This window comes from Anastrepha ludens, chromosome 4 (assembly GCF_028408465.1).
Source record: "Anastrepha ludens isolate Willacy chromosome 4, idAnaLude1.1, whole genome shotgun sequence".
In the NCBI taxonomy this organism is placed as follows: Eukaryota; Metazoa; Arthropoda; class Insecta; order Diptera; family Tephritidae; genus Anastrepha; species Anastrepha ludens.
Genome location: NC_071500.1, coordinates 16,815,273 through 16,834,157, shown reverse-complemented (window position 1 = coordinate 16,834,157; position 18,885 = coordinate 16,815,273). Strand labels below are relative to the sequence as shown.

The 18,885-nt window shown below is 40.0% G+C and overlaps 1 protein-coding gene across 1 annotated transcript in view; it reads right to left on the bottom strand.

Moving 5' to 3' along the window:
- LOC128861201 (lachesin) overlaps positions 1 to 5,834 on the bottom strand; it is a 41,038-nt gene extending 35,204 nt beyond the window's left edge. The window contains exon 1 of the mRNA XM_054099155.1: positions 5,357 to 5,834. Within this exon, the coding sequence (XP_053955130.1) occupies positions 5,357 to 5,471 (115 nt within the window). The 5' untranslated portion in view covers positions 5,472 to 5,834. The remainder of the gene's footprint in view (positions 1 to 5,356) is intronic.
- Positions 5,835 to 18,885: the final 13,051 nt, after the last annotated feature.

Below are 18,885 nucleotides of genomic sequence, written 5' to 3'. Positions count from 1 at the left end.
TAATGCTGCCTATTAAGGAGCATAACAAGTTGCTCAGTAAACAGTTTCTGCTAGGGTGTTACCGCAGGCCTCACCCATGCAGACGCCTTCTTGAGCCTAAGCCACCTTCCAGGCACACCAGGAGGCATTTCCTCAACTATGCGGACGAGATCCAAGACAAAACAGACAGACAGCTACTGGATCGGACAGTGTACAGACAGGCCATAAACGACACTCATCGGGAGACCCTTACCACCTTTTTAAGCTCCCAACCCCGAATGTCGTTATCGGAGTCCAACCACCACCAATCGCAGACGAAGGGTTTCAACTTCCCTGAGAGTCCCGCGTAACCTTGGCGCAATTACGTTCCGGATACTGTGGCAGGTTAAACTCCTTCTTATCCAGAATCCACCTCGACATACTAAACATATGTCCGGCATGTAAAGGCAACCCACACGACACTAACCACCTTTTCACATGCCCCATCAAACCCACTCATCTAACACCCCTCTCTCTCTGGACCCAACCTGTCGAAACAGCTAGTCTGATAAAGGTAGCTGTAAAACACAAACTAACTAAAGCAGCACGTTCAAATTTTGACAGGAGTTAACTGACAGATGCTTGTTGACAGGAGCAGTATTTATTTTTCAGTAAAGAGGTCGGAAATGCAAAAAGTCACGGACTTATTGACCCGCCCTCATACTATACTATTATATTTACTACAAGCAACATCACCGGAGTTTCATCTAGACCATGCTCATGATGCACCTTTGGAAAATATCATTTATGAAACTCCTACATTGAATGAGAGATTAGCAAATTTCATTGCAAAGAATTTCAGATAACTTCGTTTAAAAATGATAGCTTTTCTGAGGGACTCCTTCTATATGCAAATCTGTTTAGTTTTGAGCCTTAACTATAAACAGAAACAGACTTTAGGTATACGTCCATGACTTTTTTACACTTGTTACTCGATACAGATAACTATAAATTAGGTTTACGGTGATTAGTTTTCAGATTTTTGAAGTATCTCCATAGTCAGGTGGAGCAGAATGAGCCATATGATCTGTGAGTGCATCGGAAATATTATATGCAGCCAGAATCCGCTTGGAAAGCATATAGGATTTCTGAGTTCACTCATAACTGGCATTACGAAATGTTCAGCTTGAAGACAAAAGAGACCATCAGCAAGGAACCTTCGTAATAATAATCGATTTGGATGATACAAAAAGATAATAAGTCTACTTTGCATATCCAAGGGCACCTACCGAAGGTAGGGTATTTTCGAATTAGTGTCAAGTGGCTAATCGGTTTTGTTACTTAAATAACGAAGGCGATTCTTTTCTCTATTTTCCTAAATTAATTTTTGGAAGCCGCTATCACCTATCAAGACTTATTAAAATAATAATATGCGGTGGTACAACTTATCGCACGCAAAGCACTCAAATCTATTTGCTATACGTAATAACTAATGTCATTCAACATCTTCTGAGCCATAAGTTTCTGTCTCCTTCGCCGCTGTCGGCATTGTTTTGCCGCACATCGACAAGTTTCGAGGAACCTGCGCGTCATGATAAAGAGTGCGCGTGAGTTTTGTTTCACCAAAAATTTCAGACAAAAGTGCCTTTATATTATTGATGTGGCTGATACTTTTATCTCTAACGTCATCTGTATAATTCAAGAACGATGAGGGAAAATATCTAAACCAAATGGCCTGCCACGCAGTACGGTGAAAGAGATGTCTGAAAGGATCTTCCTCCTCTACATTCTTGCAGCTTCGACAATACGTAGCCAAAATGAGGTACATTCAATCTTTGACCAGTTCGACCTAGGAAGAAGTGGTCGGTGATCAAAGCAACTAACATGGAATACGTTTTTCCTTGACCGATTAAAGTCACACAAATTCTTTGTGTAGCATTACAACGAAGTGACAACGCTACTTACACCACGCAGTTTGTAGATGGAGAAGGGTATATGTACCTACAATCTCCATACCAAGAGAGAGGAGATTGGTAGTGCCCTCTCTTGCTAATTTGTCTGTTTTAGAATTTCCCTAGCATCCATATTAAATGGATTCGGAAATATTCCGAGCATTCCAAGCAATGATGGAATTGGTGACAACCCCACCGCTTGGCTATCAGAATAAATTTAGACTTCTCTAAAGTCATGTCAGTAGTCACGTCACATTTTTTCCTAGCCAAACAGTTACCTACCTCATTAATGGCTAAAATTTCAGCTCGAGATACGCTACAGTGATTGGGAAGAGAAGCAGAAACGCTTACTTTTGGCTTCTTACAGTAGGCACCAAAGCCAACTATAGCGTCAAGGTTTGAGCCAGTAAAGAGCCGTAAGCAGTTTTTCAAATTGTCAACTAACTAATGCCTAGCTTCAGTTATAGTACTAAATATCCTATTAAAATGTGGTGCACTCAAGTAATGGTCTACAGGATTGGTTGAATCACGACCGGGTGTTTTGGCCGAGTGATCAACACCTAAATTGCGTCACTGATTTGTTGCGGCAAGTCAAGCAGCAGTGTTACCGATATACGATTTACCAACCATTTTAGGGGAGGTTAGAGGAAACGAGTGCTGGTAACGGCCACTAAGTATGTATTGCTTTAAAAATGTTAAAAAAGTACTCGAACGTTTTTATATATATTAGAATAGAATAAAAATTTGACACGCAGCAAAAAATTAAAAACAAAATTTGTTCGCGTCAGAGGAAAGGCATTAAGGTGCTGGTGTTATGAAACTTTTCACGTAGTATGAAAATCGGATTTAAAACTAAAATTTTTGATCAGTTTCTTAAACAAATATAAGAAACTATGACGTCACGTCCTTAACAACTCTGAGCTTAAAAAGAGTAAAGCAAATTAGTCTAGAAAGAACTCAGCTTACAAATACGATATAACTACAGGGAAAAGAGATCGGAAGAGAGGCGCCTCTTCAGACGCAAGAAACGAGAATAGGAGAAGCGTGAGCGTGACCTGCTACAGAAGTACAGGGGCAGGAATGATGCTCGAAAATTCTATCAACAAGTCAAGCGTCTGACAGAAGGTTTCAAGACCGAAACATCAGCCTGCAGAGATAAAAACGAAAATCTGGTTATGGGCATGTGGAGGGAACACTTCTGCAATTTATTTGCTGGCGATGATGCACACAATTCCGCCACAGTAGAAGATGACCCGATACCACCAATCGACGATAATTTGGACGTTCCACCACGTAGTCATGACGAAGTTAGAGTTGCCATTCAGCGGCTCAAGAATAACAAAGCGGCTGGCGCTGTTCAATACTGGCGGCGATGTGGTGATAGGGAGCATGCATCAGCTCATCTGCAAAATATGGCTAGTAGAAAGCATGCCCGACGATTGGAATCTCAGTGTTCTTTGTCCTGTACTGAAGAAGGGTGACCCGACGATCTGCACCAACTACCGGGGCATCAGTCTTCTAACCATCGCTTACAAGGTCCTGTCTAGCGTCCTATGTGGAAGACTTAAGCCGTTTGCCAACACACTGATCGGGCCTTATCAGTGCGGCTTCAGAAGTGGTAAGTCCACCATCGACCAGATTTTCACATTACGCTAAATCCTGGAAAAGACCCATGACCCAGACAAGTCGACTCCCATCATCTCTTTGTCGACTTTAAAGATGCGTTCGATAGCCCGATAAGGGATTGCCTGTACTCCACCATGTCTGAGTTCGGTATACCAGCGAAGCTCATACGGCTTTACAGAATGACGTTGAGCAACGCAACCAGCTCCGTCAAGGTAGGAAATAACCTCTCCGAGCCATTCAATACCGTTCAAGGTTTCAGACAAGGCGATCTACTGTCATGCAACCTCTTCAACTTCGTGATGGAAAGGGTGCTCCGAAAAGCAGGTGTTCATCGTAATTGCACTATTTTCTACAAATATGTCCAGATCCTTGCGTACGCCGATGACATTGACATTATCGGCCGCTGTAAATGAGATGTCACCGCTGCGTTTTCTGCTATCGAAAAGGAATCATCACGAGTGGGTCTGGCGGTGAACGAGGGTAAAACGAAGTATATGCTGTCTACAACGTGGAACACAAGGCGTGTGGGAACGCACGTCATTGCGGACAACTAGGTATACCTTCGAAGTTGTGCCAGAATTTATTTACCGCCGTTAACAGCAACAACGATATCAGCCTGGAGATCAAACGGAGAATCACTCTAGCTAATAGGTGTTACTATGGGCTAAGTAAGTAATTGAGTAGTCGAGCCCTCTCTCGCATGACCAAACTGACACTTTACAAGAAGCTCATCATACACGTGTTCCTTTATGGCGCAGAGGCATGGGTAGTGTCACAAAGCGATGCAGCCGCTCTTGGGGGGCTCGAGAGAAAAGTTCTTCGTAAGATCTTCGGTCCTGAGCGCGTTGGCGAAGACTACCGTTCAAGAATGAACCACGAGCTGTATGAGCTCTACGCTGACATTGACGTAGTTCAACGCATCGCCACATTGGCTAGGGCATGTCGTGCGTATAGATGAAGAAGGTCCAGCAAAGAAGGTGTTCGAGGCCGAAGTCCAAGGGAGCCGACGCAGAGGAAGACGATTACTCTGGTGGAAAGACCAGGAGGAAACCCTATGCTCGCTTGGTGCACAGAATTGGAGAAGGCGCGCGCGGAGCAGAGGCGCCTGGAGAGAGCTAGTGAGGTCGGCCGTAACTCGGTAACGGGTTGTTATGGCCACTTAAGTAAGTAAGTAAGTAAATTAGTCTAGAATACACAAAACAAGTGATTGATTCCATGCCACGTAGACTTCAAGCTGTAAGTAACAATAAAGGATATCCAACAAAGTATTAACTACCTTCAAGTTTTAAAAATTAGAAATGAATTTTTGCCCTTTTTAAATGTATCATTTGAGCTGTGGCGTGAATTCTCTGTATGTCTGTTTTTTTTGCATTACAATGAAAAGAGTGGAACGTTTTTTCTATTTTATGTCGGAAAATGAAATAAAACAAAATAAATAAAATATCTCATACTCTGTTTTCCCATTTTCCCAAAATATTATAATATTAAATATAGAACACTTTACAAAAAAAAAATTGTGACTGTATCAAATAAGGTATGACTGTTTTTCGAATTTAGCAAAAATTAGCTTTCAACTTTTTCGCCCATTAGACAACACTCACTAATTACAGCACGTTTGTATATCATAGCTTTGAAAAATGACTTCACTCACCAATCATATTCGAAAAGTGCTCCTTTATTCCGAAAAAAAAATGTTGCTTTTTAATTACCCATGCAATTAGCGCCGAAGCATAAAACTAAACTAGCCAACTCTCGAACGGAAAGAAATTCAAATGAAAAAAATTTATATTTGATATGACATTACATGAACGGCTACTCACCATGTGTCACCAGATTTGTTAGATAGATGAGGAACATCACTTTCCGATTTGTATAGCGGCTGGGGAAGAGGTTCAGCGCAATTAGTAGCAACCTAACGACCGTAATTATGAACATTTTAACAGCTGTGCGTCGATACGAAGCGAAAGAGTAATATTAACCAAATAATTTAGGGCCCCCACCCAATTTCACCAATTTTTGTTTAGTTTTGTTTTTTGTGTTTCCAAGTATTTGCTTCTGGGCACGCCTCTGATTTGGTTATGCGTGCATTGGTGGTGCTATTTTTCGGTTCCGCTTCAGTGATTATGTCGATTTGATATGTTTCGAAGTGGTTGATATTAGTGACGTGCAATATTTATTTTTTTTTGTGCTTTGCTTTTTTTCTTGTTACATTTTGATGGGTCTTGCGGCTTTTGTTTATTGAGTAGTAATTGATTTTCCACTTTATTAAAAATCTCTCATCACAACTAAATCGAAGGGCGTTTCACTGGGAACATGCAGCGGAATATCAAAAATTAAGAAATATTATAACTTTTTTCACATAACTGCTATTTGCAACAGCATAAAAGAATCGAGATAGAGACATAAATATATCTGGATGTTTGTACGTATTTATATGCATCAAAATATTATTTTTAAAATCAAGAGAATACTTCTTTGTCCTCTTATCAGTCTGCGTCAAAGTTCTTCAACGGTTAGATGTTTTTCTAATTTTATCCTTAATTTCTTTTTTAATTTCTTGATGAGTTTTCACAAAAGGAATGGTGGATACTACAATTTACAACTTTCTAATAGGAGCTAGAACTTTTTAAGGCAAAAATCCACTCGGAGATTTACCGACAGAAAAAACTCTTTAACATTTAATATTTCATGTCCATAAGCGGCCTCTGTAGTCTAGCGTAAGTACACTAGCCTGCCATCCCAGAGGTTGCGGTTTTCCAAATTACCTACCTAGCATTCCTCAACCCCAAAAACTCATCCTTTCTATCCTTAATCCCACATAATAGTCAACGCATTATTTGCATTGTGGCTGCTAAAACAAGCAAATACAGAGGAAAAAACAAACAGTTACTCATTTCATCAGTGGCGCCAGCAAGAAGAAGCAGTCCATCTGTGCGATCCTTCTGGCAGAAAAATGTGAAACGCAGATGGCGCTCCAAGCAGTAAGAATGTTATGTTCCCAAGCAACGACAGGTGGGCATTCCCACTATTTAGGACTGGTAGCGGCAGGCCAATCACCCACCTTGTCAGAAACGAAATAGATTAACGAAACTAACGCAAGAATGAGTCTTGTCGAGGCCCTATGCTCCGGAGAGGAGCGAATAAAGAAAAAAATGAACACTGAATTTGTCACCAACCCTTAGCAATATTTTCGCATTGAGTAAGCGCAGATACGATATGAATACTTGTAGATACTAGGCCGTGAACGTTAACATTGGGTATACGGAACCCGTCAATTTGACGGAATTCAAACTTTTGCTATGAAATATGTCGAAAACCGCTTGATCGACTTCAACAGTTTTCGTTTATTACAAGTCTAAAACATAATTATTGTTTTCACAGACCACTTAGATCTAATATGAGCTTAAGGGGGTAGTATGGTTAATTCGGTGTAAAACAAGCATATTTTTGGAAATTTTTTTTGTCGACACAGTTGATTTATTCAAAATTTTAAAATTACATCATTATAAAGTCATATTTAAAGAATATTGTGTGAAATTTTCATTGATTTTTATGAAGAAATGAGTTGGTGGCAGCGAATCTTCGCGGACGTCTCATAAAAAAGTTTTATTGCGGTGTCCCTCAGAACTCATTACTGGATCAACTAAAATCAAAAAGCCAAATTGATTTCATCAGCTAATAAAGTTTCGCAGGTAACAACGTCGAATTTTTTTTTTTTTTTTTTTTTTTTAAATTTTTTAAAGCGCTTTGAAGTCAAAACACCGATTTTTCATAAAAAAAAACTTGAAAACTTTGTTGTTTTAAAATATGACAAAATTTAAAAAAAAAAAACTCGACGTCATTACCTCGTGAATAAAGTAAATAAACAAAAAAACCAAATTTGAAAAGAATCGGTGCAGTAGATATGAATCTACAGTGGACACCGACCGTAAAAAAGGCAAGTGTGAGAAAAACGCGTTTAAAGATTTGTGAAGATTTTTACAGCGTGAAATCCGGTTGGAGAGGTAGATACTTAATCCTTTGTGTCTTTGTCAATTTTACTCTAATGCACTTCAAACTTTCACACAATAATCTTAAGATGTTATAGAATAATTTTAAAAAAAAAAAAAAAATGAAAAAAAAAAAAAATACTATACTACCCCCTTAAATTACTACTATTTTACTATATTATAATAATTAAAAAAATTAGAAAAAGGGTTTAGAAATTTATAAAATTCATTCTTTGAAACCGAAATGTCAAGCGGAATAGAACTCGAGATCTCATTGAATTCTCTTAAAGCGCTGGCAATAGGAGCATTACGCGCATAATTCGTGTTAAGAAATTTAAGATGAAATGGATAAGTATTGCGTAACGATCTAGTAGGAATATGGAAGTAAATGCAACGTAATAGGGATGAACAGTCCACTTCTCCTTTAATTACACTAAAAACAAAAGCCAGTGATAGCATAGACCTTCTACTCTCTAGAGACTTTAAGTTAATTACAATAAAATCAAACGAGAATGATGGGAAGGGATAGGATTTGAGAGTTTTAACGACCTGAGAGCATATTTAAGGAACACCTTCTCTACACGCTCAATTCTCTCAATAGCAAATTGGTGGCAAGGCCTCCAGATAATAGTTGCATATTCTAATCTAGAGCGAACGAAGGAAGTGAAAAGTAATTTGTGAGTGTAAGAGTCCGAGAACATCGAGCTATTACGCCGTATATAGTAAAACCTAAGACTGAGTAAGAAGTGGACGCAATAAAGAGAATGTGACTGTTGAAAGAAAAATGTAAGTCAAAGATTACCCCTAGATCTTTGAATTCATGAACAGACTGAAGTAAAGTATTATCAGTGCTGTAAGATGACTGGAAAACCTTTTGAGTTTTAGCGAAGATGACATCAAAACATTTCTTACTATTTAGAGGGATGCCAGAGTTACTGCACCAGCGAACGAGCGCATTAATTTCCGTTTGCAACATAGGAACATCCTCATTTTTTCTAATGGCCGAAAATATTTTCAAATCATCAGCATACAAAAGGAAGTTGGCAAATGAAAAACAGGTACAAATATCATTAATAAATAGAACGAAGAGAAGAGACCCTAAAATATTGCCTTGTGGCGGAATGGAAACCAAGCGAGGCTAATTCACTTAAAAGAATTGTATGAGAAACTCTATCGAATGCTTTAGAAAAGTCCGTGTAAACACAATCGACTTCAAAACCTTCAGCAAAAGTTTCAAAGCAGTATTCACCAAAAGCAGCCAGGTTGGAAACTGTAGACCTACCCGAGATATATCCATGCTGTTTAGGCGAGATTAAGCTCTTAGTAGCAAAGTACATTTTTTCTTTTACAATTCCTTCGAAAAGTTTGGAAATAATAGAAAGCTTCGAGATCGGCCTATAGTTGGACATATCATTCTTTTTGTCACTCTTGAAAGTAGGGGTGATAGTTCTGATTTTTCAATTGTTGATAAAAACTCCCGAAGATAGAGGTTTATTAAAAACTAATTTGAGAGGAATGACAATAGCCGGGCAATTTTTAAGAAAAATTACGTTTTAAACCCAAAATCCCATTCTCAATGTCCAAAAAAACCAGGTTTAAATAGCCAAAACTCAAAGATGAAGATGGATTATCATGACTAGGAGAAAACGAGTACGTATCATCCGTAGTGAAATTAGATTTGAAAAAATCGGCAAACAAATTGGCTACGTCCACAGGATTAGACGCTAATTTGTCGCAATAATGAACCGCAGAAGGGACTCGAGCGCTTGACTTTTTAGATTTAACAAATCGCCAAAAGACCTTAGGATTAGACTTAATATTCTCTTCAATCCGCAGAATATAGTTCCTGTATAAAAGTTTATTTAAACAGTTGAATTTGTTTAAGCAATGCTTGTAATTTATAAAGATAGATTCATTCTTAGATGCTAAAAACAGATTATTTGAGTTTTTTAAGTTGATAAGTGTGCCATGGAAGTTTAAAAGGTTGTTTTTTTAAGTAAATCAATTTGGATAGTAAATCAATAATTAGGGCACGTCGCGTCTTGAAAACACACTGGACCATCACAATTGCGGAAATACGAAGTTTTATAGCAGTTCCGTATGTTCGGGTGCTTATGAAGCGATATCGTTGAAAGCTTCCTAAATATGGTCGAAAAAATGGAACATAAGCGTGCGCAAAACATGCCGTAAAGATTCTTTTTAGGACCTTAATTAGTTATTCTCCGCCATGCTTGAGCATGATTGGGTAAAAGCCATCGGGTCTTGGGGGCTTAAAGTTTTCGAATGACGAGAAGGCGAACTTTATCGCTTCCTCGTTAACTATCCTAATGCAATGAACCAAACACGTCTGCTGGTAATTATATCGACATGATCAGATTGATCGATAGAAGTTTGACCAACAACATTCCTGGAACCAGGGAAATGTGTTGAAAAGCGAACATCGTACACTTTTGATATTGAGTCTGTATAAGTACCATCTGGTTTGAGAAGTGAGTCAAGCCTAGCCGTCCGGTCTCTTTGGAGGGTCTTGCATAATCTCGCTGAACACTTCCGTTCCTCCAGTTCACTGCAGAAGGTTCTACAAGAGTCCAATTTAGACGATCTAATTTTCTTTTTATCTTCCTTCCTCAGCTTTCGGTAGGCAGCCCAATCTTCTTCCAACTGAGTTTTAAGAGCTTTGTTATGAAGTTTCCTGGAAGTTTTTTCGGAGTTTCGAGAGTTTGGCGTTCCACCAAGGGACTGTCTTACCCTCTCTTCTCCTACGTTCCGGGCACACCTTATTATAGCACTCGATTAAAGTTCGCCCCAATGAGTTTGTGGCTTCTTCAATCGCAGTTATTGTCCGGATTTTGGGAACATCACGGATTTCCTCTTTAGTGACATCCTCATATCGTGTCTAATACCCTTTTCGAGGATTCCGGTCTGCTGGGGTCGAGATTGTCTCGGCCGCAAGCCTCAACTCTATATAGCGGTGGTCCGACAGGGAATCTTGATTGAGTACTTTCTAACCAGTGATATTATCTGATATTTTATCGTGAGATAATGCCATATCAATCACTTCCTGTCTGATCACAAAAGTCGGGCTGGTGCCAACGTTCTGTATAACCAAGTGAGATAACAAAATGAACTCTATGAGTTTATGCCCCTGAAATTACATTTCGTGCTACCTCAGAATGTGTTTTGGGTATTTGAGTCACATTCCACAATTAGATCTAATCACATGGGTTCAGCATATCTCACAACTTCCATAAACTCCCTCGTAGGGGATTGAGAATGAAGTCGCAAGGGAAATAAGCCGAGACGACGATTGTCTCAACCTCTTTGCCCATTAATCGATAATTTATCTTGACTGCAACTAAGTCTTGACAGCAGAGTTGTCTTAACAAAGTGCAATCAACCGTTTCTGGCATAATAATACACGTGCGCGGATGGGCCTCTCCCTCTTTATAAAGGATAGACCCCCACTTTATATCTCCCGAGCCCTGTATTTGTCATTTAGGTACCCACGGTTCTTGAATAAATATTATGTGAGGATTTGTGTGTAGTTTCGCTTGACTGCGGCATAATAGAACAGTACCAGATAGGCTATGCTGCAATTTAATTTGCGTAAATGAAGTATTTGGTGTCATGTGGCATGCGGGGAGTACCAGATGAAGGAAGAGGCCTCCAACTAACAGAGCAATGAAGACTGAAATGTTTGTGCTCAATTTCTCTTTATTTTAAATGAAACAATTTCTGCATAGAGAATTTGTTGATATGCGCCATCATAAGGCAGTGCTGACAGTGCAGGTTCCCCTAAATAAAAGAACGCGTTTTTGTAGTAAAAAGAGCACACTTTTTTTAAAGCTTAACCATAATGAACTTAAAATCTCATAGTTATCACAAGTGGCTCATAGGTTATTCGGTTATTTAGTTTTTTTTGGCTTTGGTGACTACCTGAGCTGTTTCAGTCTTACATATGAAATTTATGTATTACGTCGAAGGGATAAGTTTTTATTGCTTGCATATTAAATAGCAAACCTAAAATCATTATGTAAACGTGGTGCATAAGTAAATAAAAAAATAGCAAATGTAGATGAGCACGGGTATATCAAAATTAAAAAAAAATCGCTTTTTCATGAGTACTACAGTAACAACTCACACCATACCCGACAAAGTGAGCCACAAAATTGAGATAAAAATGAACCGACAATAGAACTTTTTTGTCAAACAAAAATTTACGACGATTTGGTTTGTTTACAGTGCACCCGCCTAATATATGTATGTATGTATGGACTCTTTGTCTGTGTAAAACACATTTGTGACCTCGTTCCCTTTGCCAGCTGTGTACTTCACTATTGTCAACCCAACTCAAGTGCGACAAGCGAGTGTAAAAAATGAAGTGGATTATGAGATTTTAAAGGTTGGCTGTTGAAAAAGGTTAACAAACAATATGTGCTCGCATTTAGTAAGGTTTGTATACCGAGTGCACTTGTACCCGAGGGAAATGTAATTTTGTTCATATAACAGTTGCCTGTAATAGCATAATAAAATCGACATAGATATAGACAATAAATATACCCAAACACTCAGAATGATGAGAGCAGTCATTTTTGATACGCCTAACCGACTGTGCATCCGCGTACGATAACACGGGGGAAAATTAATATATTTTCATGAAACTTGGGTCGCATATTATTTCTTGTCCGAGGTAGGACGGTAGTGAAAATTGGTAAAGTAAAAAATTATTGTAGTTTTCTAGACAGTTTCCTAGATATAAGCAAAATTACTCATATAAGTACATACAAATAATGATTTAAAAAAAAAAAAACAAAATCGACGAAGCAGAATTATGGAGATGGGCGCTGCCATGCCCATTGTCATGATAACAGCTTACGCTTTTGGCCGAGCTTAACAAAGCGCACCAGTTGTTACTTTCTCCTGCTAACCGGCGCCAGTTTCACACACCAAGTGAAACCAAGTCCTTCTCCACCTGATCTTTCCAATGCAGAGGGGGCCTTCCTCTTCCACTGCTCTCTCCAGCTGGTACCGCATCGAATACTGTCAGAGCCGGAGCATTTGTATCCATTCGAACGACATGACTCAGTCGAACACGAAATTGTCGAGGAACTTAAATATATTGGAGTGGAGCTTGGCACCAATGACGACATAAATATTGCTATACAATGCCGACTACAAGCAGCAAAGAGGGCATACGTTGCGCATATAAAGTTATTCAAGTCCAAACTCCTGTCAAGAAACCAGAAACTATATATGTAGTTGTGTGAAGTGTGGTTGATGAAGATGAAGACGTGAACTATATAGCAGCATTCAAAAGAAAATACTTAGAAAACTAAAGAGTAATCAGATTGAGATAGGGGATGGTCATTTGGGAGTGGCCAGGACGATTCTTCTGCTGCTTTCGATAGCCCGATAAGGGATCGCCTATATGCCACAATGTCTGAATTCAGTATTCCCACTTTGCAAAATGACAATGAGCAACACGTCCAGCCCTGTCAAGGTAGGAAAATACCTCTCCGAACCTTTCAATACCGAGCGAAATTTCAGACAAGGCGATCCGCTATTGTGCGACCTCTTCATCTTCCTCATAGAAAGGGTATTGCGGAGAGCCAGTGTTCATCGAAATGGCGCTATTTTCACCACAAAAATGTCCAGCTCCTTGCATATACTGATGACATTGACATCGTAGGGAACTGCAAGAAAGATGATACCGCAGCATTTTCCGCCATCGAAAGAGAGTTAAATAGAGTGGGACTAGCGGTTAACGAGGGCAAGACAAAGTATATGCTGTAAACTTGGAAAGATACGCGGCGTTTTGGTTCCAGCATCTCAGCGAACAACTATACCTTTCGTCAAAGAATTTATTTATCCTGGCACCGCCATCAGAACAACAAACGATGCCCGCTTGGAGATAAACCGACGAATCACGCTTGCTAATAGGAGTTGCTATGGTCTCAGTAAGCAAATGCATAGCAGACACCTCTCTAGCCCATCAAGACTACAACACGCTCATCTTTCCCGTGCTATCCTATGACGCTAAAGCATGGGTTGTGTCGCAGACTGATGCAGCAGCTCTTGGAGTAGTCGAAAGAAAGATTCTTCGGAAAATCTTCGGTCCTCTTCGTGTTGGCGATAATGAATGAATGAACCATTAGCTGTACGAGCTCAACGTCGAGGTGGACATAGTGAAGCGCATCAATATTCAGCGCTCGTGCTGGCTGGGCCAGGTAGAGCATATGGATACAAAAGCTCCAGGAAAGAAGGTGTTCGGATGGCAAGTTAGAGGACAACGACGCAGAAGAAGACCATGCCTCCGATGGAAGAATCAAGTTGAGGGAACTATCATCGCTTGCTGCAATAAATTGGAGAAGGCACGCGCAATGCAGAGACGCCTGGCGAGACTTGTTACAGTCGGCCTTAATCCGATAATGGGTTGTAATCTTTGATCAGGCCTATAAGTAAGGTTGTGATCCTTGATCAGGCCATATAAGTAAGTAAGCAAGGTATTCAGATTGAGGTACTTTTTCCAACAGCGTTTTATTTTTTTGTTTTTGCAGTAGTCACAACTATTGTAAATACATAATTTTTCCAGTATTCATCATGGAAAAACTTACGCCCCAACAACGTTTATAAATCGGGCAGCTGATTACGAAATTTGACGTTCTGTGATAAGTGTTCATCCCACGCTTAGGCCACCTTCAGCTGTTCTGCGATGAGAAGCAACCCGAAGCGATTCCAGAACAGCCATTACATCCATTGAAAACAAAAGTTTGGTGCGGCCTATGGACTGAAGGAATTACCGGCCCATATTTCTTCAAAGACGAGGCGGGCGCTAATGTTTCAATGAAGGGCGAACACTATTGCGCCATGTTAAACGACTTTTTGATGACGGAAATTGAAACGCGTGTTCTCCACAACATCCAACCCATGGTTCCAAAACAAGCAGGCGCTACTTGTCATACAGCCCGTGAAGCAATAGATTTACTGCGTCGTCGTTTCGGTGAGCAATTTATCTCTCGTCTCGGACCAGTGGATTGGTCACCAAGATCGTATGATATCACAACTTTGGATTTTTAAATGTGGGGTTATGTAAAGCCTTTATATGGTACAATCGACCTGGAAGATGGAGGTGCCAGGATGTGATGGATTGTTTTAAACACAACTCTGAACTTGTGCACCCCATTCAGTGGTAAAACATGATAAAGTAAAATACATAAAATTCCAACGAATACGCTGGATTGGACTCGCAAAAAGAATGCCGTAACAAAAAGCACCAAAACGAGCCTTCAAGACATAGCAGTGTGGAAAGGGAGCGAAGAGAAAACCAATGAAAAGATAAGCAGATACAGTTATCAACGTCCTCAAAAAGATAAACAAATAAAGCAAAACTGGTGGCGGATCAAGTAATCTGGAAGATGATAGTTGCGGAAGGAGTGGTCCATCCAGCATTGATAAGGATAAAGAAGAACTGGTAAAATGTTGATGCAGGGACTGAAAATTGACATTTCGCAAAACATCGCCATGTTAAAAATATCAGTTGCTCATTACAAACTAGAGAAGGTGAGGTGAAGCAAATTGGTGATAAGGTAGCTCAGAACAAACTCAGATTTCACTGCTGGGTACTTGATTTTCTTATTAATAAGTTTGTTTCAGTGTGTTATGTTTGCAGTTTTACTAAAAATGGCAACAACCAAAGATTTCCATTACTTAATGTTGGGTTTGGTTCATACATATTTTATTACACCCTCCCATGCGTACGCATTGAGTGAATTTTAGGCGGCAAAAGAGAAATATCCATTTATTGGCTCAAAAGTAAACTTAAAATAACTGCATCAAAATTGGGTGACTGTGCCTCTGAATATGTGAGTGGTACATTTATAATGTTAAATATAGTCAGCCAAAAGGTTAATAGAGGCTACCTCTTATGCAAGGATTAAATTATTGAAAGATACCCGATTATGATGTCAGCGTTAAATTTATTAAAAATCGAATAAAAAGGGGCCACCGAAATTCCATCTACCGTAATTTCATTCAAAGGATTTTCTAGGACGTAACTACAAGTTAGATCTCCAGGAAACGTAACGCTTACTTAATGACAAATGCATTCAATTTGCCTGGAATCAGTTCGTTTATGTGAGGTAATGCGCAAAAATACACCAAGGCACCGCCTTAGCCGTGGCGGCCGCTGTGAATATATTGTACATACTAATACATATTTAGCTCCACTAGTCCTTCGACTCTTGGTGTGTTTTTGTTCTGAACTATATTCAGGAGTTTCTCATACTTTTTCAATAGGCCATTGCTATTAGAAAAATATGTTTTCGAAGAGAGCATCGATTATGTAAAAAAATACTTGTTTTTCCAGGGTGTATTGGACAGAAATTACAAAAACACTTTATACTTAGCAAAGCTTTAGGGTCATGAGGGAACTGATGTAAGTTTTTTTTTTGGTGGATAAGGTAGGTCTCAAATGCCTTCGCACTTACAGTGACCGTCGTCTACTGCGTCGAGTGGTGTGGCCACTAAAACAAATCCTCTTCTCCTTCTCGAGAGACACCCTTCCCGGTACTACTTGCTGTATTACTTCGCGAGGGCCCAGAACGGCATCCATGAAGCACCAATTATATATATTAACCCACGTCTGGGTTCACCATATATGTAGCCAGCTTCATGCTATAGTCTCGTCTTCTAGTTTGTCTATATATGTGGTTTCGCTTTGTTGCACTGTGTCAAGGTCTATCTTTTTTTTTTTGCAGTACGTTCTCGATGTATTTCTTTAGCGCGTTCCAGCTGTCCTCGCGTTTACGCATTTTGCTGATTATGTTGCTCGGCGGGATGTCGCCAAACTGCTTTCTTTGAGCACCTCTTTCCGCAAACCATCTGCCACAACTAAACAACGTGTGTTCAAAGTCATCACTCGGCGCTTCGAAGTATATGCCGTCACCCGAGAGGAACGAAGTTAGGAAATAGTTCCCTTCCCCGAAGTTCCTTTGCACCAATTTGATTACTCTTGGCATAAGTTTCGCCGCCCGTCTGCCAATGGACTCAATACCTCATCGGCTTTGCCACCGCAACATGGTTTGGCATCTCCGTTTCGCGGAGCTAGAGATGACGTGTTTCTTATTGGGCTCCCACGCTTCTATTCATTCCCGAGCCATGAGGTCGACGGGTATCTCCCCGCTGTTCACAAAGACTGCAGCGCCAGAGACAGTGCGGTAAATTGAAGCAACTCTGAGTGCCGCTGTTCGTTGCACAGTCTCCAATGCATTGCGCTTGGGTTTACAGTTTAGCACAATTCCTCATACTTCGCTGCGGTACAGGAAAATTTAGTTTATGGCCACCATAATTAGCCTTCTCTTGCTCTGCGTTCGCCCACCGATATTTGCCATTAATCTACTTATCGTTCCCCTGATCTTTGCTGCTTTAGTAGCGCATGCCGTATCTGGGTCCGGAAAGTAAGCCTGTAGTCTGGTATTTCACTACTTTTTGGGTCACTAAGGACGTGTCGCCTATTTACATGCTGACCTCGAGTGGTATGTGGTATTTGAACTCGTGTCATAAGGATCACTTCGGTCTTATGATTGGCGAGTTCCAGGCCCTAATACTCAATCCATATTTGCGTCCTTATCATAACTTGGTTCAGCTGCCTCCTAGTGTCCTCAGTGTCCCGAGCTGGTATGACTGCTACTTTAACGTCCGCGTATCCCAACAGATATGTATCTTTTGGCATTTCTATGCTCAAGGCCTCATCGGACCTCAGATTCCAGGGATCGGAGCCGAGCGTAAGTCCTTGACCTGCGCCAGACGTTTCAGTTACGCAAGCCCCAGTGTACATGTCGACTAGAGAGACTAAAATGAAGGAAACTCAATGAATGATTTTCCACACATTTATCGTTAGTCCTCGCGCATAGATCTGCTTCAACTTAAATGCATACATTTACGGCATAACCATTTAGATTCACACCACACTTCTTACAAATAAATCAGGCAGACACAAGAACAAAAAAAAGCACACAAATTTTAACCAGCTTTTCTTCTTGCCAGAGTATAAGTGTTTGACGTAACAGCTCAATCTTAGCTACAAAATTATGAGACTCTTACTGGTAATTATTATGCTAACAGCAGCAACGCATAAGCGCCATAATTTGCTGGTATTTAAAATGGCTTTAAGCGCCCACAAGTACACAATGAGTCTACAAGTGCCCCTTTCGTATGGGCATAGCTGCGGAAAAATTTATGTAAATCCAAGTATGTAAGTGGGGGCACAAGTTTACATATATAATGGCAGCAACAAGTCGGTTAAGTGCGGCTGTTGACTTTGACTTTTACGCCGCGAGCGTATGAAAGCACTCACAATCACTTCAACTGTCATAATATGCCTAGTTCGTGCATATTTCGTAGGCGCTCTCGAATGTTTCGTTTGCACAGTGGCAAAAGTAGTTAAGTACAATGTAAAAACAAACAGGGGAACACACAAACAGTTGGCAGGCACAACATTCAAGACAAAAGGTTGCCAACTTAGCTGCTGCTCTCCAAAATACACTTATAATAACATTATTTGAGGCTTTTAATGAGGTTGGTGATGGAAAGTCAAGCAGCGTCGTGAATAGCGAAGAAAACGTGGCACAGTGGTAAGACAGGGATTCTCAATTGGGTATATTTCAGTAGCCATTTACCAATGGCGAAAAAATATGAAGAAAATCGACTCACAGTTAAAGTATGGGAAAATTCATGGAGATAATAAACATAAATGAGTGTTGCTATTTCAGCTTGTTATTAATACCAAAAATGTTCTTTAAAGAGATTTCGAAAATAAAAATAATGGAATAACTTTTTCAGAAAAAAGAGAATAGATATAAGCGGTAAGTGGAAGATTTTCTAGGCTGTTTATCGAGCCACTCAAAGTTATGCTGCTCAGGTGTGGGTGGGTACATGGATTATTTGAAGAAGTTGATGAATAAATGGGCGGCCGCCGTAGCCGAATGGGTTGGTGCGTGACTACCATTCGGAATTCACAGAGAGAACGTAGGTTCGAATCTCGGTGAAACACCAAATTAAGAAAAACAATTTTCTAATAGCGGTCGTCTCTCGGCAGGCAATTGCAAATCTCCGAGTGTATTTTTGCCATGAAAAAGCTCCTCATAAAAATATCTGCCATTCGGAGTCGTCTTGAAACTGTAAGTCCCTCCATTTGTAGAACAACGACGCTCACCACAAATAGGTGGAGAAGCTCGGCCAAACACCCAAAAAGGGTGTACGCGCCAATTATATATATATGTATATAGATAAATAAATAAAATGCAGATGTAAATTTATAAAGAAGATTTTCAAATTAGCTGACACTATCTAAATATATTCAC